The sequence below is a fragment of the Larus michahellis genome, chromosome 25 (genome assembly GCF_964199755.1).
Source record: "Larus michahellis chromosome 25, bLarMic1.1, whole genome shotgun sequence".
Classification (NCBI taxonomy): Eukaryota; Metazoa; Chordata; class Aves; order Charadriiformes; family Laridae; genus Larus; species Larus michahellis.
Window position 1 is genome coordinate 1 of NC_133920.1, and position 23,567 is coordinate 23,567.

Here is a 23,567-nt window from a genome sequence, read left to right on the forward strand (position 1 = left end):
CCCGGGGTCCCTTCTGTGGGGCAGGATGTGGGTCCCGGACACCTGGGTCCATTCTATGGGGTGGGGTGTGGGTCCTTTCTATGGGTCCTGGATACTGGGGTCCTATCTATGGGGCGGGATGTGGGTCCCGGACACCTGGGTCCCCTTATTCTATGGGTCCTGGATGCCGGGATCCCCGTTCTATGGGGCAGGCTGTGGGTCCTGGATACTGGGGTCCTATCTATGGGGCGGGATGTGGGTCCCGGACACCTGGGTCCCCTTATTCTATGGGTCCCGGATGCCGGGATCCCTGTTCTATGGGTCCTGGATGCCGGGATCCCCGTTCCATGGGGCAGGCCGTGGGTCGCGTCCCCCCCCCCGGGCTCCTGCCCCACACATTTCCCCCCCCCCAGGCCGGGCCCTGCTCTGCCCCCGCTGCGACGCCTCCGGCTGCCGCCCCCAGCGCTGCCCCTCCCCCGCCGCCGCCTGTCGCCGCACCACCCTCACGGCCAGCGCAGGTCACGCCCCCCCCCCCCCCGGGTCAAAGGTCAAAGGTCAAGGGCCGCGACCTTTCACCCCACCCCCTGACCGCGACCTCTGACCCCGCAGGGGGGCGCGTGCTGCGGCGGGAGGAGGGGGGGTGCGACGCCCCCGGCCCCGCCCTGACCCTGACCCTCCGCTCCCACGGGCAGAGCCTGACCCTGCGCGAGAGCCGCTGCCGCGGGGGGGGCAGCAGCAGGAGGGGTGCGACCCCCCCGGCCCCTCCCCCGCCCCGCAGGGTGAGCGCGGGGTGCGCTGGGCGGGGGGAGGGGCCGTCTATGGGGGGGGGGAGGGGCCAAGTGGGGGGAGGGGCCGTCTATGGGGGGGGAGGGGCCAAATGGGGGGAGGGGTCGTCTATGGGGGGGGAGGGGTCCCATGGGGGAGGGGCCAAATGGGGGGAGGGGTCATCTATGGGAGGGGGAGGGGTTAAATGGGGGGGAGGGGTCCCTGGGGGTGGGGGAGGGGTCTCGTGGGGGGAGGGGTCCCTTGGGGGAGGGGTCAAATGGGGGGAGGGGCCGTCTATGGGAGGGGGAGGGGTCCCGTGGGGGAGGGGTCAAATGGGGGGAGGGGTCCCTGGGGGTGGGGGAGGGGTCCCTTGGGGGAGGGGCCAAATGGGGGGAGGGGTCATCTATGGGAGGGGGAGGGGTCCCGTGGGTGGGGTATCTGGGGGGGAGGGGCCAAATGGGGGGAGGGGTCCCTGGGGGTGGGGAGGGGTCTCGTGGGGGGAGGGGTCCCTTGGGAGGTGTTATCGGGGGGGAGGGGTCCCGCGGGGGGGTGGGGCCGGGGGTGGGGGAGGGGTGCCGAGCCCTCCCCTCCCCCCAGGCCCCGCCCTGCTCTGTCCCACCTGCGACGACTCCGACGGCTCCTGCCGGGGCCCCCCCGCGGCGCTGCCCTGCCCCCGCCCCACCGACCGCTGCCTGTGGCTGAGCACGCGCCCCCCCGGGCAGGGTGGGGGAGGGGCGGGGCCCGGGGGGGGGACGGGGGGGGGGAGGGGTTTGGAGGGGGGGGGGGGTCCTGAAGGGGTTCCCGGGGGGGGGAGGGGTTTGGAGGGGGGGGGGTCCTGAAGGGGTTCCCGGGGGGGGAGGGGTTTGGAGGGGGGGGGGGTCCTGAAGGGGTTCCCGGGGGGGGGAGGGGTTTGGAGGGGGGGGGGGTCCTGAAGGGGTTCCCGGGGGGGGGAGGGGTTTGGAGGGGAGGGGTGTGTCCCGAAGGGGGGGGTCTCTGGGGGTGGGGGAGGGGGGGGAGGGGTCTCCGGGGGGAGGGGCGGGGGGAGGGGTTTGGAGGGGGGGAGGGGTCCCGAAGGGGGGGGAGGGGCGGGGGGGAGGGGTCCCCCGGGGGGGGGCTGGGGGGGGGAGGGGTTTGGAGGGGGGGAGGGGTCCCCCGGGGGGGGGGGCTGGGGGGGAGGGGTTTGGAGGGGGGGAGGGGACCCGAAGGGGGGGGGTCTCTGGGGGGGGGGAGGGGTCTCTGTTGGGGGGGGTTCCCGTGGGTGGAGGGGGGGGAGGGAGGGGATCCCCGGGGTGGGGGAGGGGTCCCAGGGTGGGGGGGGGAGGGGGTTTGGGGGGGGGGAGGGGGGGTCCCGGGGGGGGCGCGGAAGGGGCCGGGGGGGGCGGGGGCAGGAGAGGGGCCTTGGCCCCGCCCCCCGTCCCTGGCCCCGCCCCCTGACCCCGTGCCCCGCCCCCAGCGCGCGCCCAGGAGCTGCGCGGGTGCGGCCGGGTGGGCGCGTGCCGGGCGCTGCTGGGGCTGGAGAGCGGGAACGGCACGCGCGGGCGTCACGTGACCGTGCGCTGCTGCGGGGGGGGGAGCTGCCCGCGGGGTGAGCGGGGGCGGGGGGGCACCGGGAGGGACCGGGAGGGACTGGGGGGGCACTGGTTTATACTGGGATGTACTGGGGGGGCACTGGGGGGGGACTGGGAGGGACTGGGAGGGCACTGGGGGGGACTGGGGGGTGGTTTATACTGGTTTGTACTGGGATGGGCTGGGGGGGCACTGGGGGGGACTGGGGGGGGTGGTTTATACTGGTTTGTACTGGGATGGGGTGGGGGGGCACTGGTTTATACTGGGATGTACTGGGAGGCGCTGGGGGGTGGGGGGGGCACTGGTTTATACTGGGATGTACTGGGAGGCGCTGGGGGAGTGGGGGGGACACTGGTTTATACTGGGATGTACTGGGATGTACTGGGGGGCACTGGGGAGGGCACTGGTTTATACTGGGATGTACTGGGAGGCGCTGGGGGGGGTGAGGGGGGTGTCCCTGGTGCGAACTGGTGCGAACTGGTGTGAACTGGTGTGAACTGGTGCGACAGAGCCCGACCCCCCCCCCTCGGGGCTGCGCTGCTGGGGCTGCGACGGGCCCGAGCCCCACGGCTGCGACCCACAAGTGCTGCTCTGCCGGGGGGGCCTGCCTACGGTGGGGGCGAGACGTGGGGCTGGGGGGGGGGAATCTATGGGGCTGGGGGGGGTCTGTGGGGCTGGGTGGGTCTGTGGGGGATCTATGGGGCTGGGGGGGATCTATGGGGCTGGGGGGATGTGGGGCTGAGGGGGGATCTATGGGGCTGGGGGGGCTCTGTGGGGCTGGGGGTCTGTGGGGCTGGGGGGGATCTATAGGGCTGGGGGGGATCTATAGGGCTGGGGGGGTCTGTGGGGGCTGGGGGGTGTGGGGCTGGGGGGGAATCTATGGGGCTGGGGGGGCTCCCTATGGGGTCTCTATGGGGCAGGGGGGGTCCCTATAGGGCTGGGAGATCCCTATGGGGTTGGGGGTCTCCATGGGGGTTCTATGGGGCTGGGGGCTCCCTATGGGGTCTCTATGGGTCTGGGGGGTCCCTGTGGGCTCTCTATGGGTCCGGGGGGGTTTTCTATGGGGCTGGGGGGTCCCTATGGGGTCTCTATGGGGCTGGGGAGTTCTCTATGGGGCTGCGGGGTCCCTATGGGTCTGGGGGCTCCCTATGGGGTTCTATGGGGCTGGGGGGTTCCTATGGGTCTGGGGAATCCCTATGTGGTCTCTATGGGTCTGGGGGGTCCCTATGGGGTTCTATGGGGCTGGGGGGTCCCTATGGGTCTGGGGAATGCCTATGCGGTCTCTATGGGTCTGGGGGATCCCTATGGGGTTCTATGGGGCTGGAGGGTCCCTACAGGGTTCTATGGGTCCAGGGGGTTCTCTATGGGTCGCTGACCCCCACGTCCCCCCAGGCCCCTCGGGGGAGCCCTGGCTGGTTCGGGGCTGCGCCAGCCCGGACTGGTGCGACACCCCCGTGGGGCTGGGGGGGCTGCGGGGGGAGGCCCTGCCCCACTGCTGCCGTGGGGCGCTCTGCAACCGCCTGCCCGGCGACCCCCCCTCCGACGACGCCCCCCGGCCCCCCCGGCGGCCTCGCGACCCACATCCTCCTCCTCCTCCTCCTCCTGCTTCTCACGGCTGCCCCCCACACATCTAGGTCGGGAGACGGATGTGTGGGGGCCCGGACGCCTGAGTCCACTAATCTATGGGGCGCGGACGCCTGGGTCCCCCCCCCCCCCTTTCTATGGGGTGCAGATGCCGGGGTCCCCACCCCCAACCCGCCCCCCTCCCCCCCCCAGCTCCTCTCTATGGGGCCGGGACACCTGTGTCCCCCCCCTTTTCTATGGGGCGCGGACGCCGGGGTCCCCACACCGGGCCCTTCCCCCCCTCGTTTATTTATAACAAATTAATTAAAAGCAGCTTCGTTGGGGCCCCCGCCCCACATACGCGCACACCCCCGCTGTGGGGCAGGGTGGGGCGTGCCCCCCCGCCCCTCCCCCCCCCCGCTATGGGGGGTGACTCACTTGGGGGGTGACTCAATCGCTCGTGGGATGGGCTGTGGGAACGGCTGTGGGGCAGGGCTGTAGGAACAGCTATGGGGCTGTGCTATGGGGCAGGGCTGTGCTATGGGGCAGGGCTGTAGGAACAGCTATGGGGCTGTGCTATGGGGCAGGGCTGTGCTATGGGGCAGGGCTGTGGGAACAGCTATGGGGCTGTGCTGTGGGGCTGTGCTGTGGGGCAGGGCTGTGGGAACAGCTATGGGGCAGGGCTGTGGGGGCTGTGCTATGGGGCAGAGCTGTGGTAACAGCTATGGGGCTGTGCTATGGGGCAGGGCTGTCAGGGGTACGCCATGGGGCAGGCCTGTGGGGCCTACACTATAGGGCAGGCCTATGGGGCAGATCTATGGGGCAGAAGCACGGGAGCTGTTTTATAGCTCTGTATTCTATAGGGCAGGGCTATGGGTGGGGCAGGTCTGTGGGGCAGGACTACGGGGGGCCAGATCTATGGGGCAGGGCTCGGGGAAAGGCTGTGGGGCAGCGCTATGGGGCAGAGCTCCCAGGGGCCGCTGTGGGGCGGGGAAGGCCGTGGGGGGGGGCCGTTCTATGGGGCGGGGAGCCCCGAGGGCCCCCCACCTTCGCCCCACCCTTCTCCCCGCACCCATAAATGGGGGCGGCTGCGCCCCACGGCACGGGCAAGGCCGAGATGTGGGGCCGGGCTATGGGGGGGGCCCGGCTGCTGCCGCTGCTGCTGCTGCTGCCAGGTATGGGGCGGGGGGCGCTTGTGGGGCAGCCGTGGGGCAGGAGCCGTGGGGCAGGAGCCGTGGGGCAGGGCCACTTGGGGGGGCAGCCGTGCGGCAGGGGGGTGTCGGTGGCTGGGATGACGGGGCTGGGCCGCTATGGGGCTGGGGACAGGGGGGATGTCAGGGCGCTGTGGGGCAGGAGCTATGGGGCAGGGGGTTGTCAGGGACCAGGTCTATGGGCCTGGGCCGCTATGGGGCAGGGACAGGGGGGTGTCAGGGTGCTAGGGGGCAGGAGCTGTGAGGCAGGGGGTTGTCAGGGCCCAGGACTATGGGGCTGGGTCACTATGGGGCAGGAGCTATGGGGCAGGGGGGTTGTCAGGGCCCAGGACTATGGGGCTGGGTCGCTATGGGGCAGGAGCTATGGGGCAGGGGGTTGTCAGGGCCCAGGACTATGGGGCTGGGCTGCTATGGGGCAGGGACAGGGGGGTGTCAGGGCGCTGTGGGGCAGGAGCTATGGGGCAGGGGGGGTGTCAGGGCGCTATGGGGCAGTGGCTGTGGGGCAGAGGGTTGTCAGAGGCTGGGGCTATGGGGCTGGGCCACTATGGGGCAGGGACAGGGGAGTGTCAGGGCGCTATGGGGCAGGAGCTGTGGGGCAGAGGTGTGTCAGGGCTCAGGTCTCTGGGGCTGGGTCGCTATGGGGCAGGAGCTGTGGGGCAGGGGGGGTGTCAGGGCCCAGGTCTCTGGGGCTGGTCGCTATGGGGCAGGAGCTGTGGGGGCAGGTGGGTGTCAGGTGGCTATGGGGCAGGAGCTGTGGGGCAGGGGGGGTGTCAGGGGCTGGGATTATGGGGCTGGGCCGCTTTGGGGCAGGGACAGGGGGGTGTCAGGGCGCTGTGGGGCAGGAGCTGTGGGGCAGAGGTGTGTCAGGGCTCAGGTCTCTGGGGCTGGGTCGCTATGGGGCAGGAGCTGTGGGGCAGGGGGGGTGGTCCAGGGCGCTATGGGGGCAGGAGCTGTGGGGCAGAGGCGTGTCAGGGCCCAGGTCTCTGGGGCTGGTCGCTATGGGGCAGGAGCTGTGGGGCAGGTGGGTGTCAGGTGGCTATGGGGCAGGAGCTGTGGGGGCAGGAGGGGTGTCAGGGCCCAGGTCTCTGGGGCTGGGTCGCTATGGGGCAGGAGCTGTGGGGCAGGTGGGTGTCAGGTGGCTATGGGGCAGGAGCTGTGGGGCAGGAGAGGTGTCAGGGCCCAGGTCTCTGGGGCTGGGTTGCTATGGGGCAGGAGCTGTGGGGCAGGTGGGTGTCAGGTGGCTATGGGGCAGGAGCTGTGGGGCAGGGGGGGTGTCAGGTGGCTATGGGGCAGGAGCTGTGGGGCAGGGGGGGTGTCAGGGGCTGGGATTATGGGGCTGGGCCGCTTTGGGGCAGGGACAGGGGGGTGTCAGGGCGCTGTGGGGCAGGAGCTGTGGGGCAGGGGGGTGTTGTGGCGGTCGGTGGGTCGCGCCATGGGGCGGGCGGGGGGGGGTTGCGCGTGTCCCCCGTCCCCTCCGTCCGCCCCACGCGTCCCGTCCCGCCGCGCTGTGTGGGGGCAGGCGGCGCCGTGGGGCTGGAGTGCCTGAGCTGTGGGGCGGAGGACGGGACCTGCCGCCAGGCCCAGAACGTCACCTGCCCCCCGGAGAGCGACGTCTGCGCCGAGGCCTTGGCCGCCCTCACCTGGAGTGAGTGGGGCGGGGATGTGGGGCGGGGATGTGGGGTGGGGATGTGGGGCGGGGATGTGGGGCGGGGATGTGGGGGCGGGAGGTGGGTCCCTTCCCGGGGGGGGCCCGAACGCCCGGGTCCGGCCCGTGGGGCTTCGCCGGCCGCCGGGGTCTCTTCCGGGTCCAGGGGGTCACGTGACGGGGGGGGGGGGTCGGTGTCACGTGGGAGGGGGTCTCTTCCGGGAGGGGAAGGGTCCGGCGGTGTCACGTGGTAGTGGTTGGGGGGGGGGGGTGTGTGTGTGTGTGTGTGTGTGTCCCTTCCGGGGAGGGGGGGGGGGCGCCGGGGGGAAATCGCCGGTGTCACGTGCCGGGGGGGTCCCCTTCCGGGGAGGTGAAGGGGCGTCCGGTGGTCACGTGCCGGGGGGGGGGGGGGGGGTCGGTGTCACGTGCCGGGGGACCCTTCCGGGGGGTCGCGGGGTCACGTGCCGGGGTGTGTGTGGTGTGTGTCTCTTGTGTGTCTCTTTTCCGGGGGGGGGGGTGGAGGGGGGGGGTGTGTGTGTGTGTGTCTCCGCCGGTGTCACGTGCCGGGGGGTCCCTTCCGGGGGGACGCCGGTGTCACGTGCCGGGGGGGGGGGTGTGTGTTCGTCCCCGCAGGTCACGGGCGGCTGGCGCTGGGCGCGCGCGGGTGCGGGCGGGGCCGGGGCGGGGCCAACGCGCGCGCGCTGCCCCTGTCCGGCCTCGTGCTGTTCGCGCGGCGGCGGCAGTGCCGGGGGGGGCGGGGCTGCAACGGGCTCCTCCCCCTCGGCACCGACGGCGCCCTCCCCCTGCCAGGTACCGGGGGGGCGGGGGGGGCTGGAGGGGACTGGGAGGGACTGGGAGGGACTGGGATGGGCGTGGGGGGGACTGGGACATACTGGGATGTACTGGGATGGGCGTGGGGGGGGACTGGGATATACTGGGAGGGGAGTGGGAGGGACTGGGGGGGACTGGGAGGGGTCTGGGGGGGTTGGAGGGGACTGGGATGGGGCTGAGGGGGACTGGGTTATACTGGGATGGGACTGGGGGGACTGGGGGGGAGTGGGATATACTGGGAGGGACTGGGAGGGGGCTGGAGAGGACTGGGATGTACTGGGATGGGCGTGGGAGGCACTGGGAGGGGACTGGGCTATACTGGGAGGCACTGGGGGATACTGGGTTATACTGGGAGGGGTTGGGGGGGGCTGGGACATACCGGGGGGGCACTGGGTTATACTGGGATGTCCTGGGTCGGACCGGGGTGGGGGGCGGGGGGGGGAGGGGGGGCGTGTGGGCGTGTCCCGCCTGACCCCGCCCCGCCCCCCCAGATGACATCAGCGAGCAGCCGGCCAATGGGCTGCGCTGCTTCGGCTGCCCCGAGGCCGGGCCCTGCTCCCCCCTCCGCGTCCTCGGCTGCTACGGCGACCAGCGCGGCTGTTTCCATGGCAACCTCAGCCTCGCTCTCGGTCAGCCAATGGGGGAGCTGGGGGGGGGGAGGCGGTGGCACCGGGCTTGGCGGAGGGGGCGGGGCCTGGCGAGGGGGCGGGGCCCGGCGGAAGGGGCGGGGCTTTGGGAGGGGGCGGGGCTCCCATCGTGTGCCAGTATGGCCCAGTCCCTCCCAGTACATCCCAGTATGGACCAGTTCGGCCCTGAGCCCCTCCCAGTATATCCCAGTATGTTCCCAGTCCCTCTCAGTCCCTCCCAGTCCTTCCCAGTATGGACTAGTTTGGCCCTACGCCCCTCCCAGTACGTCCCAGTGCGCTCCCAGTCCCTCCCAGTACACCCCAGTATACACCAGTCTCTCCCAGTACATCCTAGTACGCTCCCAGTCCCTCCCAGTATATCCTAGTACACTCCCAGTTCCTCCCATTACATCCCAGTACGCTCCCAGTCCCTCCCAGTACATCCCAGTATGCTCCCAGTCCCTCCCAGTACGCTCCCAGTTCCTCCCAGTGCATTGCAGTATGCTCCCAGTTCCTCCCAGTATATCCCAGTATGCTCCCAGTGCCTCCCAGTATACACCAGTCCACGCCAGTGTATCCCAGCACACTCCCAGTCCCTCCCAGTATGCAGCAGTCCCTCCCAGTATAGACCAGTTCCTTCCCAGTCCCCCCCAGTCCCTCCCAGTCCATCCCAGGCCCTTCCCAGTACACCCCAGTTCCTCCCAGTCCCTTCCCTCTCCTTCCCAGTACATCCCAGTCCCCTCCCAGTCCTTTCCAGTATGTCCCAGTTCACTCCCAGTACCCTTGTAGCCCTCTCCAGTATATCCCAGTCCCTCCCAGTTGCTCCCTGTCCCTCCCAGTACATCCCAGTCTCTCCCAGTCCCCTCTCAGTCACTCCCGGTATCCCCCAGGCCCTCCCAACCCCCTCCCAGTATAACCCAGTTCCCTCCAGTCCCTCCCAGTCTATCCCAGTCCCCTCCCAGTTGGGGCCCAGTTGTCACCCCGTGGGTCCCGACCCCCTTAATGGTTTGGGGGGGTACTGGGAGGTGCTGGGATGGAACTGGGACATACTGGGATACACAGGGAGGGGACTGGGAGGGACTGGGATGGAACTGGGATATACTGGGAGGGACTGGGAAGGACTGGGAGGGAGGGAGGGGGAGGGGGATGGACTGGGAGGGGAGTGGGAGGCGCTGGGGGGGGGGACTGGGTTATCCTGGGAGGGACTGGGCGGTACTGGCAGGTGGCCGGCAGGGACTGGGATATACTGGGAGGGACTGGGGAGGGCCGGGAGGCGCTGGGAGGGGGGACTGGGTTATACTGGGATGTACTGGGAGCCCTGGCGGCCGTGACACCCTGTCCCCCCCCCCTCCCCGCAGGCGGGGTGACGCTGTGGCGGGAGGTTCGGGGCTGCTCCCGGGACGCCGAGTGCGGCCCCACGCGGGTGGGGGACGACGCCGTGGGGCTGACGGGCTCCTGCTGCGCCGGCGACCTCTGCAACGGGCCCCTCCCCCCCCTGCCGCCCACCAATCGGAGCTTCTTCGCCCCCGATCGGCCCCGCCTCCAGCTCCTCCCCCACGCCCACGCCCCCACGCCCGCCCCGAACCTCACCAAGATGGCCGCCGCCGCCGCCGCCCCGCCCCCCACCAACCTCCCGGGGGGCCGCCAAGCCGCCCCCCGGCCGGCCGGCGCCGTGACGGCGATGGCCGCCACGACCACCGAGATGGCCGCCGCGGGCACCAAGATGGCCGCCACCCGGGCCGACGTGGCGGCCGCCGGCACCCGGGGGGTCAACGGGGTCAAGGGCGGGGTCGACGGGGTCAAGGGCGGGGTCGACGGCGGGGTCGACTTGGCCAACGGCAACATGGCCGACCCCAACATGGCTGCCGTTGACCCCAACATGGCCACCATTGACCCCAAGATGGCCACCATTGACCCCAACATGGCCACCATTGACCCCAAGATGGCCACCATTGACCCCAAGATGGCTACCATTGACCCCAACATGGCCGCCGCTGACCCCAAGATGGCCACCATTGACCCCAAGATGGCCGCCGTTGACCCCAAGATGGCCGCCGCTGACCCCAAGATGGCGGCCGGGGCCAAGGCGCCATCGGGGCGGGCGGGGGGAGGGCGGCCCCTGGGGGGGGCGGTGGAAGGAGGGCCGAAGGGACGGGGCCACCCCATTGGCTGCCCGGGCTGGCTCCTCCCCCTCCTGCTTTGGCCCCTCCTCTAAAGGGGGCGGGGCTTGGGACGGCCCCTCCCCCTCCCCTCCCCGGCCGTGGCTGGGGGGGGGGGGGGCAATAAACAGCTGTGGTGGAACTGGGAGGGGTCGTTTTTGGACTGGGAGAGACTGGGATGTACTGGGAGGGGGTTGGCAGGGACTGGGAAGGGACTGGGATGTACTGGGAGGGACTGGGGGGATACTGGGATATACTGGGAGGGGGTTGGGGGGGACTGGGAGGGCCCTGGGATGTACTGGGAGGGACTGGGATGTACTGGGAGGGGGTTGGGGGGTACTGGGAGGGACTGGGAGGGCGCTGGCTTATACTGGGAGGGAACTGGGGTGTACTGGGAGGGGACTGGGATGTACTGGGAGGGGACGGGTTATACTGGGAGGGACTGGGAGGAGTTGGGGGGGGACTGGGAGGGGACTGGGAGATACTGGGAGGGGACTGGGAGGGACTTTTGGGCTGAAAACCGGCCATTTCGGGAGCTTTTGGGCCAAGAGCCCCTGATTCGGGGGGGTGGCTGGGGCGGGGCGGTGGTTGGTAGTGGTTTATACTGGTTTAAACTGGTCTGTACTGGTCTGTACTGGTCTCTACTGGTCTCTACTGGCCCGCGCTGGTCTCTACTGGCCTGCGCTGGTCTGTAGTGGTCTATACTGGTCCGTACCGGCCCTCGCTGGTCCATACTGGCCGATACTGGTCCACAGGGGCCCGCACTGGTCTATACTGGCCCGTAGTGGCCTTTACTGGTCCGCACTGGTCCATACTGGGCCGCACAGGCCGGAACTACGTCTCCCATCACCCCCCGCGCCGGAAGCGGGGCGTGTTTCCGCCCCCGCCCCCTTCGCCCCAACTCCGGAAGTGGGGCCCGTTTCCGGTTCCGGCGGCCGTCGCGTCAGTCGCGCGCCGTCATGGAGGAGCTGGGGCTGCTCGGGGAGAAGGCGCAGGTCGGGGGGGGGGCGGGGGGGGCGGCGACACCTTGGGGACCCCCCCCGGGGACCCTCCCGGACCCCCCGCCCCCGCGCCCCCCCCCGCTCCCGGCGCGTCCGGGCTTTTCCCTCATCGCTGCTCCCCCCCCTCCCCGCCGCCGCCGCCGCCGTGTTGGAGCGACCCCCCCCCCCCCCCCCCCGTGCCCCCCCCGCCCAATTTCTAGCTGCCCCCCCCCCATTTACCGGGTCCCCCCCACTCTCCCGGTGTCCCCCGCCCCAACTCTGTGGGTGACCCCCCCCCGGATTGTGCCCCCCCCACCACCCCTGGGTGCCCCCCCCCCGATCTCTGGGTCCCGTCCTCCGCCCCCCCCGTCCCGGGTGCCCCCCCCTCCCCCCCCCAAACTCTCCAGGTTCCCCCCCCGCCCCCCATCCACGTGCCCCCCCGCCCCGGGTGCCCCCCCCCCCCCCCGTGTCCATCCCCCCCCCCCCGGATCTCTGTGTGGGCCCCCCCCCCCGATCTCCGGGTGCCCCCCCCCATCCCTGGGTGCTCCCCCCCCCCCACTCTCTGTGTCTCCCCCCCCACCCCTGGGTGCTCCCCCCCCCCGAGGTGTCCCCCCCCACCCCCTCACTCTGGGTGTCCCCCCCCCCCAGGAGGAGCTGCCGGCGCTGGCCGCCCCCCGCCCCCCCACGGCCTTGTCCTTCCTGGTGCCCGAACCCGAGGACCTGGAGGACCTTTACAGCCGTTACAAGGTGGGGGGGGGGTGTGGGGCACGGGGGGGGGTTGTGGGGCACGGCGGGGGGGGGCTGGAGAAGGTCCGGGTCCAGGTGGGGGAAGGGCCGGGTCCCTCAGGAGAAGGTCCCTCAGGGGAAGGTCCCTCAGGGGAAGGTTCCTCGGGAGAAGGTTCCTCAGGGGAAGATCCTTCAGGAGAAGGTCCCTCATGGGAAGGTCCCTCATGGGAAGGTCCCTCATGGGAAGGTCCCTCATGGGAAGGTTCCTCAGGGGAAGGTCCCTCGGGAGAAGGTTTCTCAGGAGGGGTTCCAGGAGGAGCAGGTCCCTTGGGAGTAGCTCCTTCAGGAGAAGTTCCAGAGGAAGAAGGTTCCTTCAGGAGAAGGTTCTTCAGGAGAAGGTCTAGAGGAAGAAGGTCTCTCATGGGAAGGTTCCTCAGCAGAAGGTTCCTCAGAAGGAGTTCCAGGAGGAGCAGATCCCTTGGGAGCAGGTCCCTTGGGAGAAGGTCCTTCAGAGGTTCCAGAGGGAGAATGTCCCTCGTGGGAAAGTTCCTCAGGGGAAGGTCCCTCGGGAGAAGGTTCCTCAGGAGGAGTTCCAGGGGGAGCAGGTCCCTTGGGAGAAGGTCCCTCATGGGAAGGTCTCTCAGGGAAGGTCCCTCGGGAGAAATCCCTCAGGGGAAGGTTCCTCAGGAGAAGGTCCCTCAGGAGCAGGTCCCTCAGGGGAAGGTCCCTCGGGGGAAGGTCCTTCGGGAGAAGTTGCAGGGGGAGAAGGTCTATCAGGAGAAGGTCCCTTAGGGGACGGTCCGTCAGGAGAAAGTTCTTTAGAAGAAGTTCCAGGGGAAGAAGGTTTCTGAGGAGAAGGTCCCTCAGGGGAAGATTGTTCGGGAGAAGGTCCCTCATGGGAAGGTCTGTCGGGAGAAGGTCTTTCAGGAGGAGTTCCAGGGGGAGAAGGTCCCTCGGGAGAAGGTTCTTCAGGGGAAGGTCCCTCGGGAGCAGGTCCCTCATGAGAAGGTCTCTTGGGAGGTTTCTCAGGAGAAATTCTAGGGGGAGAAGGTCTCTCGGGAGAAGATCTCTCAGGGGAAGGTCCTTCATGGGAAGATCTCTCCGGGAAGGTCCTTCATAGGGAAGTTCCTCGGGAGAAGGTCCCTCAGGGGAAGGTCCCTCGGGGGAAGGTGCCTCGTGGGAAGGTCTGTCGGGAGAAGGTCCTTCAGGAGGAGTTTCAAGGGGAGAAGGTTCCTCGGGGGAAGGTTCCTCCGGAGCAGGTCCCTCAGGGGAAGGTCCCTCAGCAGCAGGTTCCTCAGGAGAAGGTTCCTCAGGAGGAGTTCCGGGGGGAGCAGGTCCCTCGGGAGCAGGCCCGGGGTGGGACGAGGCCGTCCCTGAGGCCGGTGCCGGTGGCAGAAGCTGCAGCAGGAGCTGGAGTTCCTGGAGGTGCAGGAGGAGTACATCAAGGACGAGCAGAAGAACCTGAAGAAGGAGTTCCTCCACGCCCAGGAGGAGGTGAAGCGCATCCAGAGCATCCCCCTCGTCATCGGCCAGTTCCTGGAGGCCGTCGACCAGAACACCGCCATCGTGGGCTCCACCACCGGTGGGGGGCGGCCGTGGGGCTGGAGGTGGCCACGGGGTGGTGGGGATGTAGGGTTGGAGGTGGCCGTGAGGTGGTTGGGGGTGGTGGGGACGTGGGTTGGAGGTGGCCGTGGGGTGGTGGGGACGTAGGCCTGGAGGTGGCTGTGGGGCTGGACATCAAGGGTTGGAGGTGGCCATGGGGTGGTGGGGACGTAGGGCTGGAGGTGGCCGTGGGGTGGTGGGGCCGTGGGGCTGGAGGTGGCCATGGGGCTGGACATCAGGGGTTGGAGGTGGCCATGGGGTGGTGGGGCCATAGGGTTGGAGGTGGCCATGGGGCCGTGGGGCTGGACGTGGAGGGCTGGAGGTGGCCATGGGGTGGTTTGGTGGGGCTGTGGGGCTGGAGGTGGCCGTGGGGCTGTGGGGCTGGACATCAAGGGTTGGAGGTGGTCGTGGGGTGGTTGGGGCCGTGGGGCTGGAGGTGGCCGTGGGGCTGGAGGTGGCCATGGGGCGGCGGCGCCGTGGGGCTGGCGGTGGCGCTGTGGGGCCGAGCTTTGCCTCGTCCCGCTGGGATCCCGTGGGACGTGGTGAGGACGTGGGGATGGACGCCAAGACCCCGGTTGGGGGTGGTGGTGGGGTGGTGGGACCACTTGTGGGGCACATTGTGGGGCGGGGGGGACACGACACCCCCCACGACGACTTGTGGGGCAGGGGAGGGGAGGGGAGGTGACCCGCGGCCGGTGGCTTCTCCGTAGGTTCCAACTACTACGTCCGGATCCTCAGCACCATCGACCGGGAGCTGCTGAAGCCCAACGCCTCGGTGGCCCTGCACAAACACAGCAACGCCCTGGTGGACGTCCTGCCCCCCGAGGCCGACAGCAGCATCATGATGCTCACCTCCGGTAAGGGCTACCAAACCCCCCCCCGGGGCTACCGACCTCCCATGGGCCACCAACGCTTTCCCCCGGGCCACCAGCCCGGCAGGAACCCCCTGGGTGATGGGACCGAGGAGGTTCTCAAGAGGTTCCCGGGTTCTGTTGCTCGCCTCGGGTAGGGTCACCAACCCCCTCCATGGGCTACCAACCTGCCCCAGGGGCCACCAGCCCCCCCGCAGGGCTACTGACCTCCCCCCGGGCCACCACCCCCACCGCAGGACCGCCAACCCAGCAGGAACCCCCTGGGTGGTGGGACCGAGGAGGTTCTCAAGAGGTTCTTAGGTTCTGCTGCTCGCCTCAGGTAGGGCCACCAAACCTCCCCGGGGGCTACCAACCTCCCCCGGGGCCACCAGCCTCCCCTGGGCCACCACCACCCACCCCAGGGCCACCAAGCCGGCAGGAACCCCCTGGGTGGTGGGACTGAGGAGGTTCTCAAGAGATTCCCGGGTTCTCCCGTCTCAGGTGGGGCCACCAACACCCCCTGGGGGCCACCACCTTCCCTGGGGCCACCACCTATCCACGGACGAGGTCCCGCGTGACCTTGGGGACAAGGTTGGGGCAGGTTCTTGGTGTCACGTGAGGATGGAGACCCACCACCCGTCTATGGACAAAGTCCCGCGTGACCTTGGGGACGAGGTTGGGGCGGGTCCTTGGTGTCACGTGAGGATGGAGACCCATCACCCGTCCACGGACGAGGTCCCACGTGACCTTGGGGATGAGGTTGGGGCGGGTCCTTGGTGTCACGTGAGGATGGAGACCCATCACCCGTCCACGGACAAGGTCCCGCGTGACCTTGGGGACGAGGTTGGGGCAGGTCCTTGGTGTCACGTGAGGATGGAGACACACCACCCATCCATGAGGTTGGACGAGGAATCTCTGGCCCTTGGCCTCACCCAAAGACGAGAGCCTGGCCGATGGGTGGTGGGACTCCATCTTCGGAGCCCGGGTGACCCGGGGTTCTTCTCCGGTGGCCGCCCCCCTCCGCCCCTCCCCCTCCTCTGATGGGTGGCCGCCGTCTCCTCGCAGACCAGAAGCCGGACGTGATGTACGCGGACATCGGGGGGATGGACATCCAGAAGCAGGAGGTGCGGGAGGCCGTGGAGCTGCCCCTCACCCACTTTGAGCTCTACAAGCAGGTGGGACCCGGCGGCCACCCGTGGGTGGGGGGAACGACACACCACCCACGAGGTCACCTCCAGGTTGTCCCATCCGTGTCCCCTCCGCACCCCCGTAGATCGGCATCGACCCCCCCCGGGGTGTCCTCATGTACGGCCCCCCCGGCTGCGGCAAGACCATGTTGGCCAAAGCGGTGGCCCATCACACCACAGGTTGGGGGGGGCACCCGTGGGGGGCTCCTGGGGGGGCTGGTGGGACCCTTGAGGGGCTGGGGGCACCCATGGGGGGTGGTGGGTACCTGGAGGTGCTGGGGGGTTCCTTGGGGGGCTGGTGGGTTCCTCGGGGTGGTGGCGGCACCCATGGGGGGTGGTGGGTTCCTTGGGGGGCTGGTGGGACCCTTGGGGTGAAGGTTGGTTCCTTGGGGTGCTGAGGACACCCGTGGTGGGTGGTGGGTTCCTGGAGGAGCTGGTGGGTTCCTGAGGATGGTGGGGAGAACCTTGGGGTGCTGGTGGGTTCCTGGAGGTGCTGGTGGGACCCTTGGGGTGCTGAGGACACCCATGGGGGGTGGTGGGTTCCCCGGGGTGCTGGTGGGACCCTTGGGGTGCTGGGGGCACCCATGGTGGGTGGTGGGTTCCTGGAGGAGCTGGTGGGTTCCTGAGGGTGGTGGGGAGAACCTTGGGGTGCCGGTGGGTTCCTGGAGGTGCCGGTGGGTTCCTTGGGGTTCTGGTGGCCGTGGGAGGTCCGGGGGTGCTCCCTGGGGGGCCACCCCACCCCCCCCACCCAGAGGCAAGGTGCCAGCCCCGGTGGGTGCCCCCCCCCCCCGCCTCCAGCCGCCTTCATCCGGGTGGTGGGCTCGGAGTTCGTGCAGAAGTACCTGGGGGAGGGGCCCCGCATGGTGCGCGACGTCTTCCGCCTGGCCAAGGAGAACGCGCCCGCCATCATCTTCATCGACGAGATCGACGCCATCGCCACCAAGCGCTTCGACGCCCAGACCGGGGGTGAGGGGGGACGCGCGGGACCTCCTGGGGCTGGGGTTGGAGCCAGGAACCCCCTGGAGAACCTCGTGGTGGGGTTCCGGGACCTCCTGGGGCTGGGGTTGGAGTCAGGAACCCGTTGGAGAACCTCGTGGTGGGGTTCCAGGACCTCTTGGGTGATCTTCGGGGCTTGGGTGGGGGTCAGGAACCCTCTGGAGAACCTTGTGGTGGGGTTCCAGGACCTCTTGGGTGATCTTCGGGGCTTGGGTGACAGTCAGGGACCCCCTGGAGAACCTCGTGGTGGGCTTCCATGATCTCTTGGGTGATCTTTGGGGCTGGGGTTGGGGGTCAGGAACCCCATGGAGAACTTCGTGGTGGGGTTCTGGGACCTCTTGGGTGATCTTCAGGGCTTGGGTGGGGGTCAGGAACCCCCTGGAGACGCTCGTGGTGGGGTTTCAGGACCTGCTGGGGCTGGGGTTGGAGTCAGGAGCCCCCTGGAGAACCCTGTGGTGGGGCTCTAGGACTTCCTGGTGGTCCCGGGGGCTTGGGTGGGGGTCAGGAACCCCCCGGAGAACCCCCGGCTGGGGTTCTGGGACCTTCTGGTGTCCCATGGTCTTTGGGTGGTCCCCCCAGCTGTGGGTGGGGTCAGTTCCGGAGGGTCCTTGGGAGGGTGGTGGGTGCTGGGGGGGAGGGGTGGGGGAAGGTCTCGGCACCCACCCCTCCACCCGTCATGTTCCGCCCCCCGCAGCTGACCGGGAGGTTCAGCGCATCCTCCTGGAGCTCCTCAACCAGATGGACGGCTTCGACCAGAACGTCAACGTCAAGGTCGGGGGGCCCGGGGGGGGAGGGCGGGGCGGGGCCGAGGGTGCTATGGGGGTCCCTTGGGTGCTGGTGGGTTCCTTGAGGCGCTAGTGGGTCCCATGGGTGCTATGGAGGTCCCTTGGGTGCCCGTGGTTCCTCGGGGTGCTGCTGGGTTCCTTGAGATTCTCGGTGGGTTCCTCGGGGTGCTGGTGGGTCCCATGGGTGCTGTGGGGGTCCCAAGGGTGCTGGGGGGTCTCTTTGGGGTCCTGGGGTGCCATGGGTGCTGGTGGGTCCCATGGGTGCTGTGGGGGTCCCAAGTGTGCTGGTGGTTCCTCGGGGTGCTGGTGGGTTCCTTGACGTTCTCGGTGGGTTCCTCGGGGTGCTGGTGGGTCCCATGGGTGCTATGGGCGGGTCCCAAGAGTGCTGGTGGGTTCCTTGAGGTGCTGGTGGGCTCCTTGGTGTCCTGGGGTCCGATGGGTGCTATGGGGGGGTCCCAGGGGTGCTATGGGGGTGGGGGTCCCTTGAGGCGTTGGTGGTTCCCTTGAGGTTCTCGGCAGGTTCCTCGGGGTGCTGGTGGGTTCCCTGAGGTTCCGGTGGATCCCATGGATGGTGGGTTGGGTCGTGGTTGCCCCGCCGTGACGGTGACGCCCATGTGACCCTTCCCCACCGTCCCCAGGTGATCATGGCCACCAACCGGGCGGACACCTTGGACCCGGCCCTGCTCCGTCCCGGCCGCCTGGACCGGAAAATCGAGTTCCCGCTGCCCGACCGGCGCCAGAAACGACTCATCTTCTCCACCATCACCGGGAAGATGAACCTCTCCGAGGAGGTCGACCTCGAGGACTGTATCCGGGGAGGCGGCGGGGGCGGGGCGGGAGGGGGGACACCACCCGGGGGTGGGGGTGGGGGTGGGGGGGATCCCGGCGGGCTGGGGCCAGCAGGAAGGTTGGGAGATGGCAGGGTTGGGGACCTCGTGGGGACACCAGGAAGGGCCGAGGGGGGTGACAAGGGAGGGTTGGGGACGCCGTGGGGCCATCGGGGAGCTCCAAGGAGACGGCAGGGTTGGGGACGTCACGGGGGCTTCGGGGCCACCGAGGAGATGTCAGGGTTGGGGACACCAAGGAGATGTTGGGGTTGGGGACCCCAGGGGGACATCGGGGACTCGAGGGGCCATCAGGGACACCATGGGGACATCAGGAACCCCAAGGAGACGTCAGGGTTGGGGACACCATGGGGACATCGGGGACTTGAGGGGCCTTTGGGGACACCATGGGGACATCGGGGACCCTCAAGGAGACGTCAGGGTTGGGGACACCAGGGAGATGTCGGGGTTGGGGACACCATGGGGACATCGGGGACCCTCAAGGAGACGTCAGGGGTGGGGACACCATGGGGACATCGGGAACCCGAAGGAGATGTCAGGGTTGGGGACACCAAGGAGACGTCGGGGTTGGGGACACCACGGGGACATCAAGAACCCCAAGGAGACGTCGGGGTTGGGGACACCATGGGGACACGGGGGACTCGAGCGTCCACTGGGGACGCCGTGGGGACATCGGGACCCCCAAGGAGACGCCGGGCGGGGGGAGGGGACGCCGTGGCGGTGGCCGCTCCCTTTTTCCTTCACCCTTGTCCCAAGACGTGGCGCGGCCGGACAAGATCTCGGGGGCCGACATCAACTCCATCTGCCAGGAGGTGGGTGACGCCGCCGGGGGGGGGGGGGAGGTGACAAGGTGGGGGAGGGGTGACGCGGTGTCCCCATCCCCCGCAGGGTGGCATGTTGGCCGTGCGGGAGAACCGCTACATCGTCCTGGCCAAGGACTTCGAGAAGGCCTACAAGACGGTCATCAAGAAGGACGAGCAGGAGCACGAGTTCTACAAGTGACCCCCGTCCCCCGGGGGACGACGGGGGACACCCCGCTGTCACCCGCCCCCGCCCCCACCCGCCCCGGCTCCAATAAAAGGTCACCCCCCTCCCCCCCCGCCTCCACCCCCGTCTGCTTCGGGGCACGGGGATGGACGTGGGGGCGACCTTGGGGACATCTTGGGGACATCTGTGGGGGCATCCCTGGGGACGTGGGGGTGACCTTGGGGATGTCTGTGGGGACATCCTTGGGGACGTCTTTGGGGACGTGGGGACGACCTTGGGGACGTCTGTGGGGATGTGGGGACATCTTGGGGACATGGGGGCACCCTCGGGGACATGGGGACAACCTTGGGGACATGGAAATGTCCTTGGGGACGTCTGTGGGGACATGGGGACACCTTGGGGACATGGAAACGTCCTTGGGGACATCTGTGGGGACATGGGGACACCTTGGGGACATGCGGGCAACCTTGGGGACATCTTGGGGACGTCTGTGGGGGCATCTTTGGGGACATGGGGACATCTTTGAGGACATCTTGGGGACGTGGGGACGCCCTCGGGGACACCTCGGGGACACGGAAACGTCCTTGGGGACATCTGTGGGGACATGGCAACACCTTGGGGGACATGGGGGCATCTTTGGGGACGTGGGGACATCCTTGGGGACACCTTGGGGACGCGGAAGTGTCCTTGGGGACATCCTTGGGGACACCTTGGGGACAACCTTGGGGACATCTTTGGGGACATCCTTGGGGACGTCCTTGGGGACGCCGGGGGTGGCCTTGAGGACACAGGGGTGGCCTTTGGAGACCCGGGGGGGCCCTTGGGGACACGGGGGTGGCCTTTGGGGACATTTTTTTGGGGGGGGGGGGGGTGGGGGGGGAGACGCCACGCCCCTCGTTACGTCACGCCCCGCCCCAAAGCGCCGCAGTGCGCCGGGAGCGATCGCGGCCGAAGCCGGCCCGAGCGGAGCCGGAAAGAGCCGAAAAGAGCCGAAAGAAGCCGAACCCGGCGCCGATCGCGGCCGGACCCGAACCCGGCCCGAGCGGAGCCGGAAAAAACCGAAAGGAGCCGAACGCGATCCGGAGCCGAGGCCGAACCCGATCGGGGTCGGAAGGAGCCGAACGGAGCCGAACCCGGCCCGAACCCGACGCCGAGCGGAGCCGAACCCGACACCGATCGCGACCGAACCCGAACCGAACCCACCTCCCCCCCCCCGCCCCGAGCCCTGAGCCCCTCCACGGGCCCGGCCACGCCCTGAACCGCCCCCCCCCCCCCCCCCAAAAAGTGCAACCGGTTCTTCTGTCCCCCCCCCCCCCCGCAAAGTGTCCCCAGGCCCCCCCCCGCAAAGTGCCACCGGTGTCTTCTCCCCCCGCAAGTGCCACCGCAGTGTCCCCTGGCCCCCCCGCAAAGTGCCACCGGTGTCTTCTCCCCCCCAAGTGCCACCGCAGTGTCCCCAGGCCCCCCCCCGCAAAGTGCCACCGGTGTCTTCTCCCCCCGCAAGTGCCACCGCAGTGTCCCCTGGCCCCCCCGCAAAGTGCCACCGGTGTCCCCAGGCCCCCCCCAATGTCCCTTGTCCCCCCCCAGTGTCCCCTGTCCCCCCCCTCCAATTGCCACTGCAGTATCTCCTGGACACCCCCCCCCCCCCGAAGTGCCACCAGTGTCCCCTGTCCCCCCCCGAAATGTCCCCTGTCCCATCTGGGGGGGGAGGGGGTCTCCCCTACCCCGGGGTGTCCCCCGTGTCCCCCCCTCCGCCGACTCCCCACCACCCCGCGGTGACGCCCGTGTCCCCCCCTCCCGGGTCCCCACAACCCCGGGGAGTCCCCAGTGTCCCCCCCCGGGTCCCCCCCACCCATGGTGACCTCCGTGTCCCCCCACCCCAGCCGGGGGGGTGCGGGGGGGGGGGGGGTGGACGCGGGGACGGAGGCGCTGCCGGGGGAGCCCTTTGGCCTGTTCCGCGCCGGCTGCGAGACCCAGAGCGAGCGGCTCCAACGGCCCGAGGGCGCCCCCGAGGCCCAGAAGGTGCTGGGAGGCGCTGGGAGGCACTGGGAGGGGGGCTGGGAGGGACTGGGAAGGAGTGGGGGGCACTCGGAGGCACTGGGGGGGACTGGGAAGGACTGGGAAGGACTGGGGGGGCACGGGGAGGTACTGGGGAGGCACTGGGAAGGACTGGGAGGGAGCCTGGGAGGGACTGGGAAGGACTGGGGGGGCACTGGGAGGCATTGGGGGGTCTCTGGGAGGCATTGGGGGGGCACTGGGAGGCACTGGGAGGCGCTGGGAGGCACTGGGAGGCACTGGGAGGGGAACTGGGAGGGAGTGGGAAGGACTGGGGGGGCACTGGGAGGCACTGGGAGGGAGTGGGAAGGACTGGGGGGGCACTGGGAGGCACTGGGAGGGAGTGGGAAGGACTGGGGGGGCACTGGGAGGAACTGGGAGGGACTGGGAAGGACTGGGGGGCACTGGGAGATACTGGGAAGGACTGGGAAGGAGTGGGGGGACACTGGGAGGCACTGGGAGGGAGTGGGAAGGACTGGGGGGGCACTGGGAGGAACTGGGAGGGACTGGGAAGGACTGGGGGGCACTGGGAGATACTGGGAAGGACTGGGAAGGAGTGGGGGGACACTGGGAGGCACTGGGAGGGAGTGGGAAGGACTGGGGGGGCACTGGGAGGAACTGGGAGGGACTGCGAAGGACTGGGGGGGCACTGGGAGGAACTGGGAGGGACTGGGAAGGAGTGGGGGGACACTGGGAGGCACTGGGAGGGACTGGGAAGGACTGGGGGGCATTGGGAGGCACTGGAAAGGCACTGGGAGACACTGGAAGGGAGGCTGGGAAGGAGTGGGAAGGACAGGGGGGGCACTGGGAGGCACTGGGAGGGAATGTGAAGGAATGGGGGGGCACTGGGAGGCACTGGGGAGGCACTGGGAGACACGGGGATGGAGGCTGGGAGGGACTGGGAAGGACTGGGGGTGCACTGGGAGGCACTGGAAGGCGCTGGGAAGGACTGGGGGGCACTGGGAGGCACTGGGAGGGACTGGGAGGGAGGCTGGGAGGCACTGGGAAGGACTGGAGGGGCACTGGGAGGCACTGGGAGGGAGTGGGAAGGACTGGGGGGAAACTGGGAGGCACTGGGAGGGAGTGGGAAGGACTGGGGGGACACTGGGAGGTACTGGGAAGGACTGGAGGGGCACTGGGAGGCACTGGGAGGGAGTGGGAAGGACTGGGGGGGCACTGGGAGGCACTGGGAGGGACTGGGGGGGCACTGGGAGGAACTGGGAGGGAGTGGGAAGGACTGGGGGGAAACTGGGAGGCACTGGGAGGGAGTGGGAAGGACTGGGGGGCCACTGGGAGGTACTGGGAAGGACTGGGTGGGCATTGGGAGGCACTGGGAGGGACTGGGAAGGACTGGGGGGACACTGGGAGGCACTGGTGAGGCACTGGGAGACACGGGGATGGAGGACGGGAGGGACTGGGAAGGACTGGGGACCACTGGTAGGCACTGGGAGGGGGTGGGAAGGACTGGGGGGGCACTGGGAGGCACTGGGAGGGAGTGGGAAGGACTGGGGGGGCACTGGGAGAGACTGGGAGGCACTGGGAAGGACTGGGGGGGTTCTGGGAGGCATTGGGGGGGCACTGGGAGGCACTGGGAGGCGCTGGGAGGCACTGGGAGGCCCTGGGAGGGGGACTGGGAGGGACTGGGGGGGCACTGGGAGAGACTGGAAGGGACTGGGAAGTACAGGGGGGGCACTGGGAAGCACTGGGAGGAACTGCGGAGGACTGGGGGGGCACTGGGAGGCAGTGGGAGGGAGTGGGAAGGACTGGGGGGGCACTGGGAAGCACTGGGGAGGCACTGGGAGACACTGGAAGGGAGGCTGGGAAGGAGTGGGAAGGACTGGGGGGGCACTGGGAGGCACTGGGAAGGAGTGGGAAGGACTGGAGGGACACTGGGAGGCACTGGGGAGGCACTGGGAGGGAGTGGGATGGAGGCTGGGAGGGACTGGGAAGGACTGGGGGTGCACTGGAAGGCACTGGAAGGCGCTGGGAGGGGGGCTAGGAGGGAATGGGAAGGACTGGGGGGGCAGTGGGAGAGACTGGGAGGGACTGGGAAGGATTGGGGGGGCATTGGGAGGCACTGGGGAGGCACTTGGAGACACGGGGAGGGGGGCTAGGAGCGACTGGGAAGGACTGGGGGGGCACTGGGAGGCACTGGGAGGGACTGGGAAGGAGTGGGGGGGCACCTGGAGGCAATGGAAGGCGCTGGGAAGG

At 69.6% G+C, this 23,567-nt stretch overlaps 2 protein-coding genes across 2 annotated transcripts; both read left to right on the forward strand.

Annotated features, from left to right (window-relative positions):
* The first annotated feature begins 27 nt into the window (after window positions 1-27).
* LOC141734776 (uncharacterized) lies at window positions 28-10,487 on the forward strand. Its single transcript, XM_074566940.1, has 10 exons — window positions 28-497; window positions 589-758; window positions 1,342-1,467; window positions 2,198-2,329; window positions 2,820-2,936; window positions 3,703-3,751; window positions 6,440-6,729; window positions 7,363-7,539; window positions 8,052-8,189; window positions 9,545-10,487. The coding sequence occupies exons 1-10, from the start codon at window positions 109-111 to the stop codon at window positions 10,399-10,401; spliced, it is 2,445 nt and encodes an 814-aa protein (XP_074423041.1). The 5' UTR covers window positions 28-108; the 3' UTR covers window positions 10,402-10,487.
* A 739-nt stretch (window positions 10,488-11,226) lies between these two features.
* On the forward strand, window positions 11,227-19,414 carry LOC141734844 (26S proteasome regulatory subunit 6B-like). Its single transcript, XM_074567051.1, has 11 exons — window positions 11,227-11,340; window positions 11,974-12,072; window positions 13,447-13,633; window positions 14,364-14,510; window positions 15,570-15,679; window positions 15,778-15,871; window positions 16,490-16,657; window positions 17,382-17,458; window positions 18,111-18,279; window positions 19,074-19,129; window positions 19,206-19,414. The coding sequence occupies exons 1-11, from the start codon at window positions 11,305-11,307 to the stop codon at window positions 19,317-19,319; spliced, it is 1,257 nt and encodes a 418-aa protein (XP_074423152.1). The 5' UTR covers window positions 11,227-11,304; the 3' UTR covers window positions 19,320-19,414.
* The last annotated feature ends 4,153 nt before the right edge of the window (window positions 19,415-23,567 follow it).

What these genes read in the sequence shown, in the direction of transcription:
- LOC141734776 (XM_074566940.1), top strand. Translation starts at nt 109, where the DNA reads ATGGGGCGGGATGTGGGTCCCGGACACCTGGGTCCCCTTATTCTATGG. An exon ending in CACCCTCACGGCCAGCGCAG is followed by an intron (nt 498 to 588) that starts GTCACGCCCCCC and finishes CTGACCCCGCAG; the next exon opens with GGGGGCGCGTGCTGCGGCGG. An exon ending in GGCTGCGCCAGCCCGGACTG is followed by an intron (nt 3,752 to 6,439) that starts GTGCGACACCCC and finishes GCTTTGGGGCAG; the next exon opens with GGACAGGGGGGTGTCAGGGC.
- LOC141734844 (XM_074567051.1), top strand. Translation starts at nt 11,305, where the DNA reads ATGGAGGAGCTGGGGCTGCTCGGGGAGAAGGCGCAG. An exon ending in ACCTTTACAGCCGTTACAAG is followed by an intron (nt 12,073 to 13,446) that starts GTGGGGGGGGGG and finishes TGCCGGTGGCAG; the next exon opens with AAGCTGCAGCAGGAGCTGGA. An exon ending in GGAGGTCGACCTCGAGGACT is followed by an intron (nt 18,280 to 19,073) that starts GTATCCGGGGAG and finishes CCTTGTCCCAAG; the next exon opens with ACGTGGCGCGGCCGGACAAG.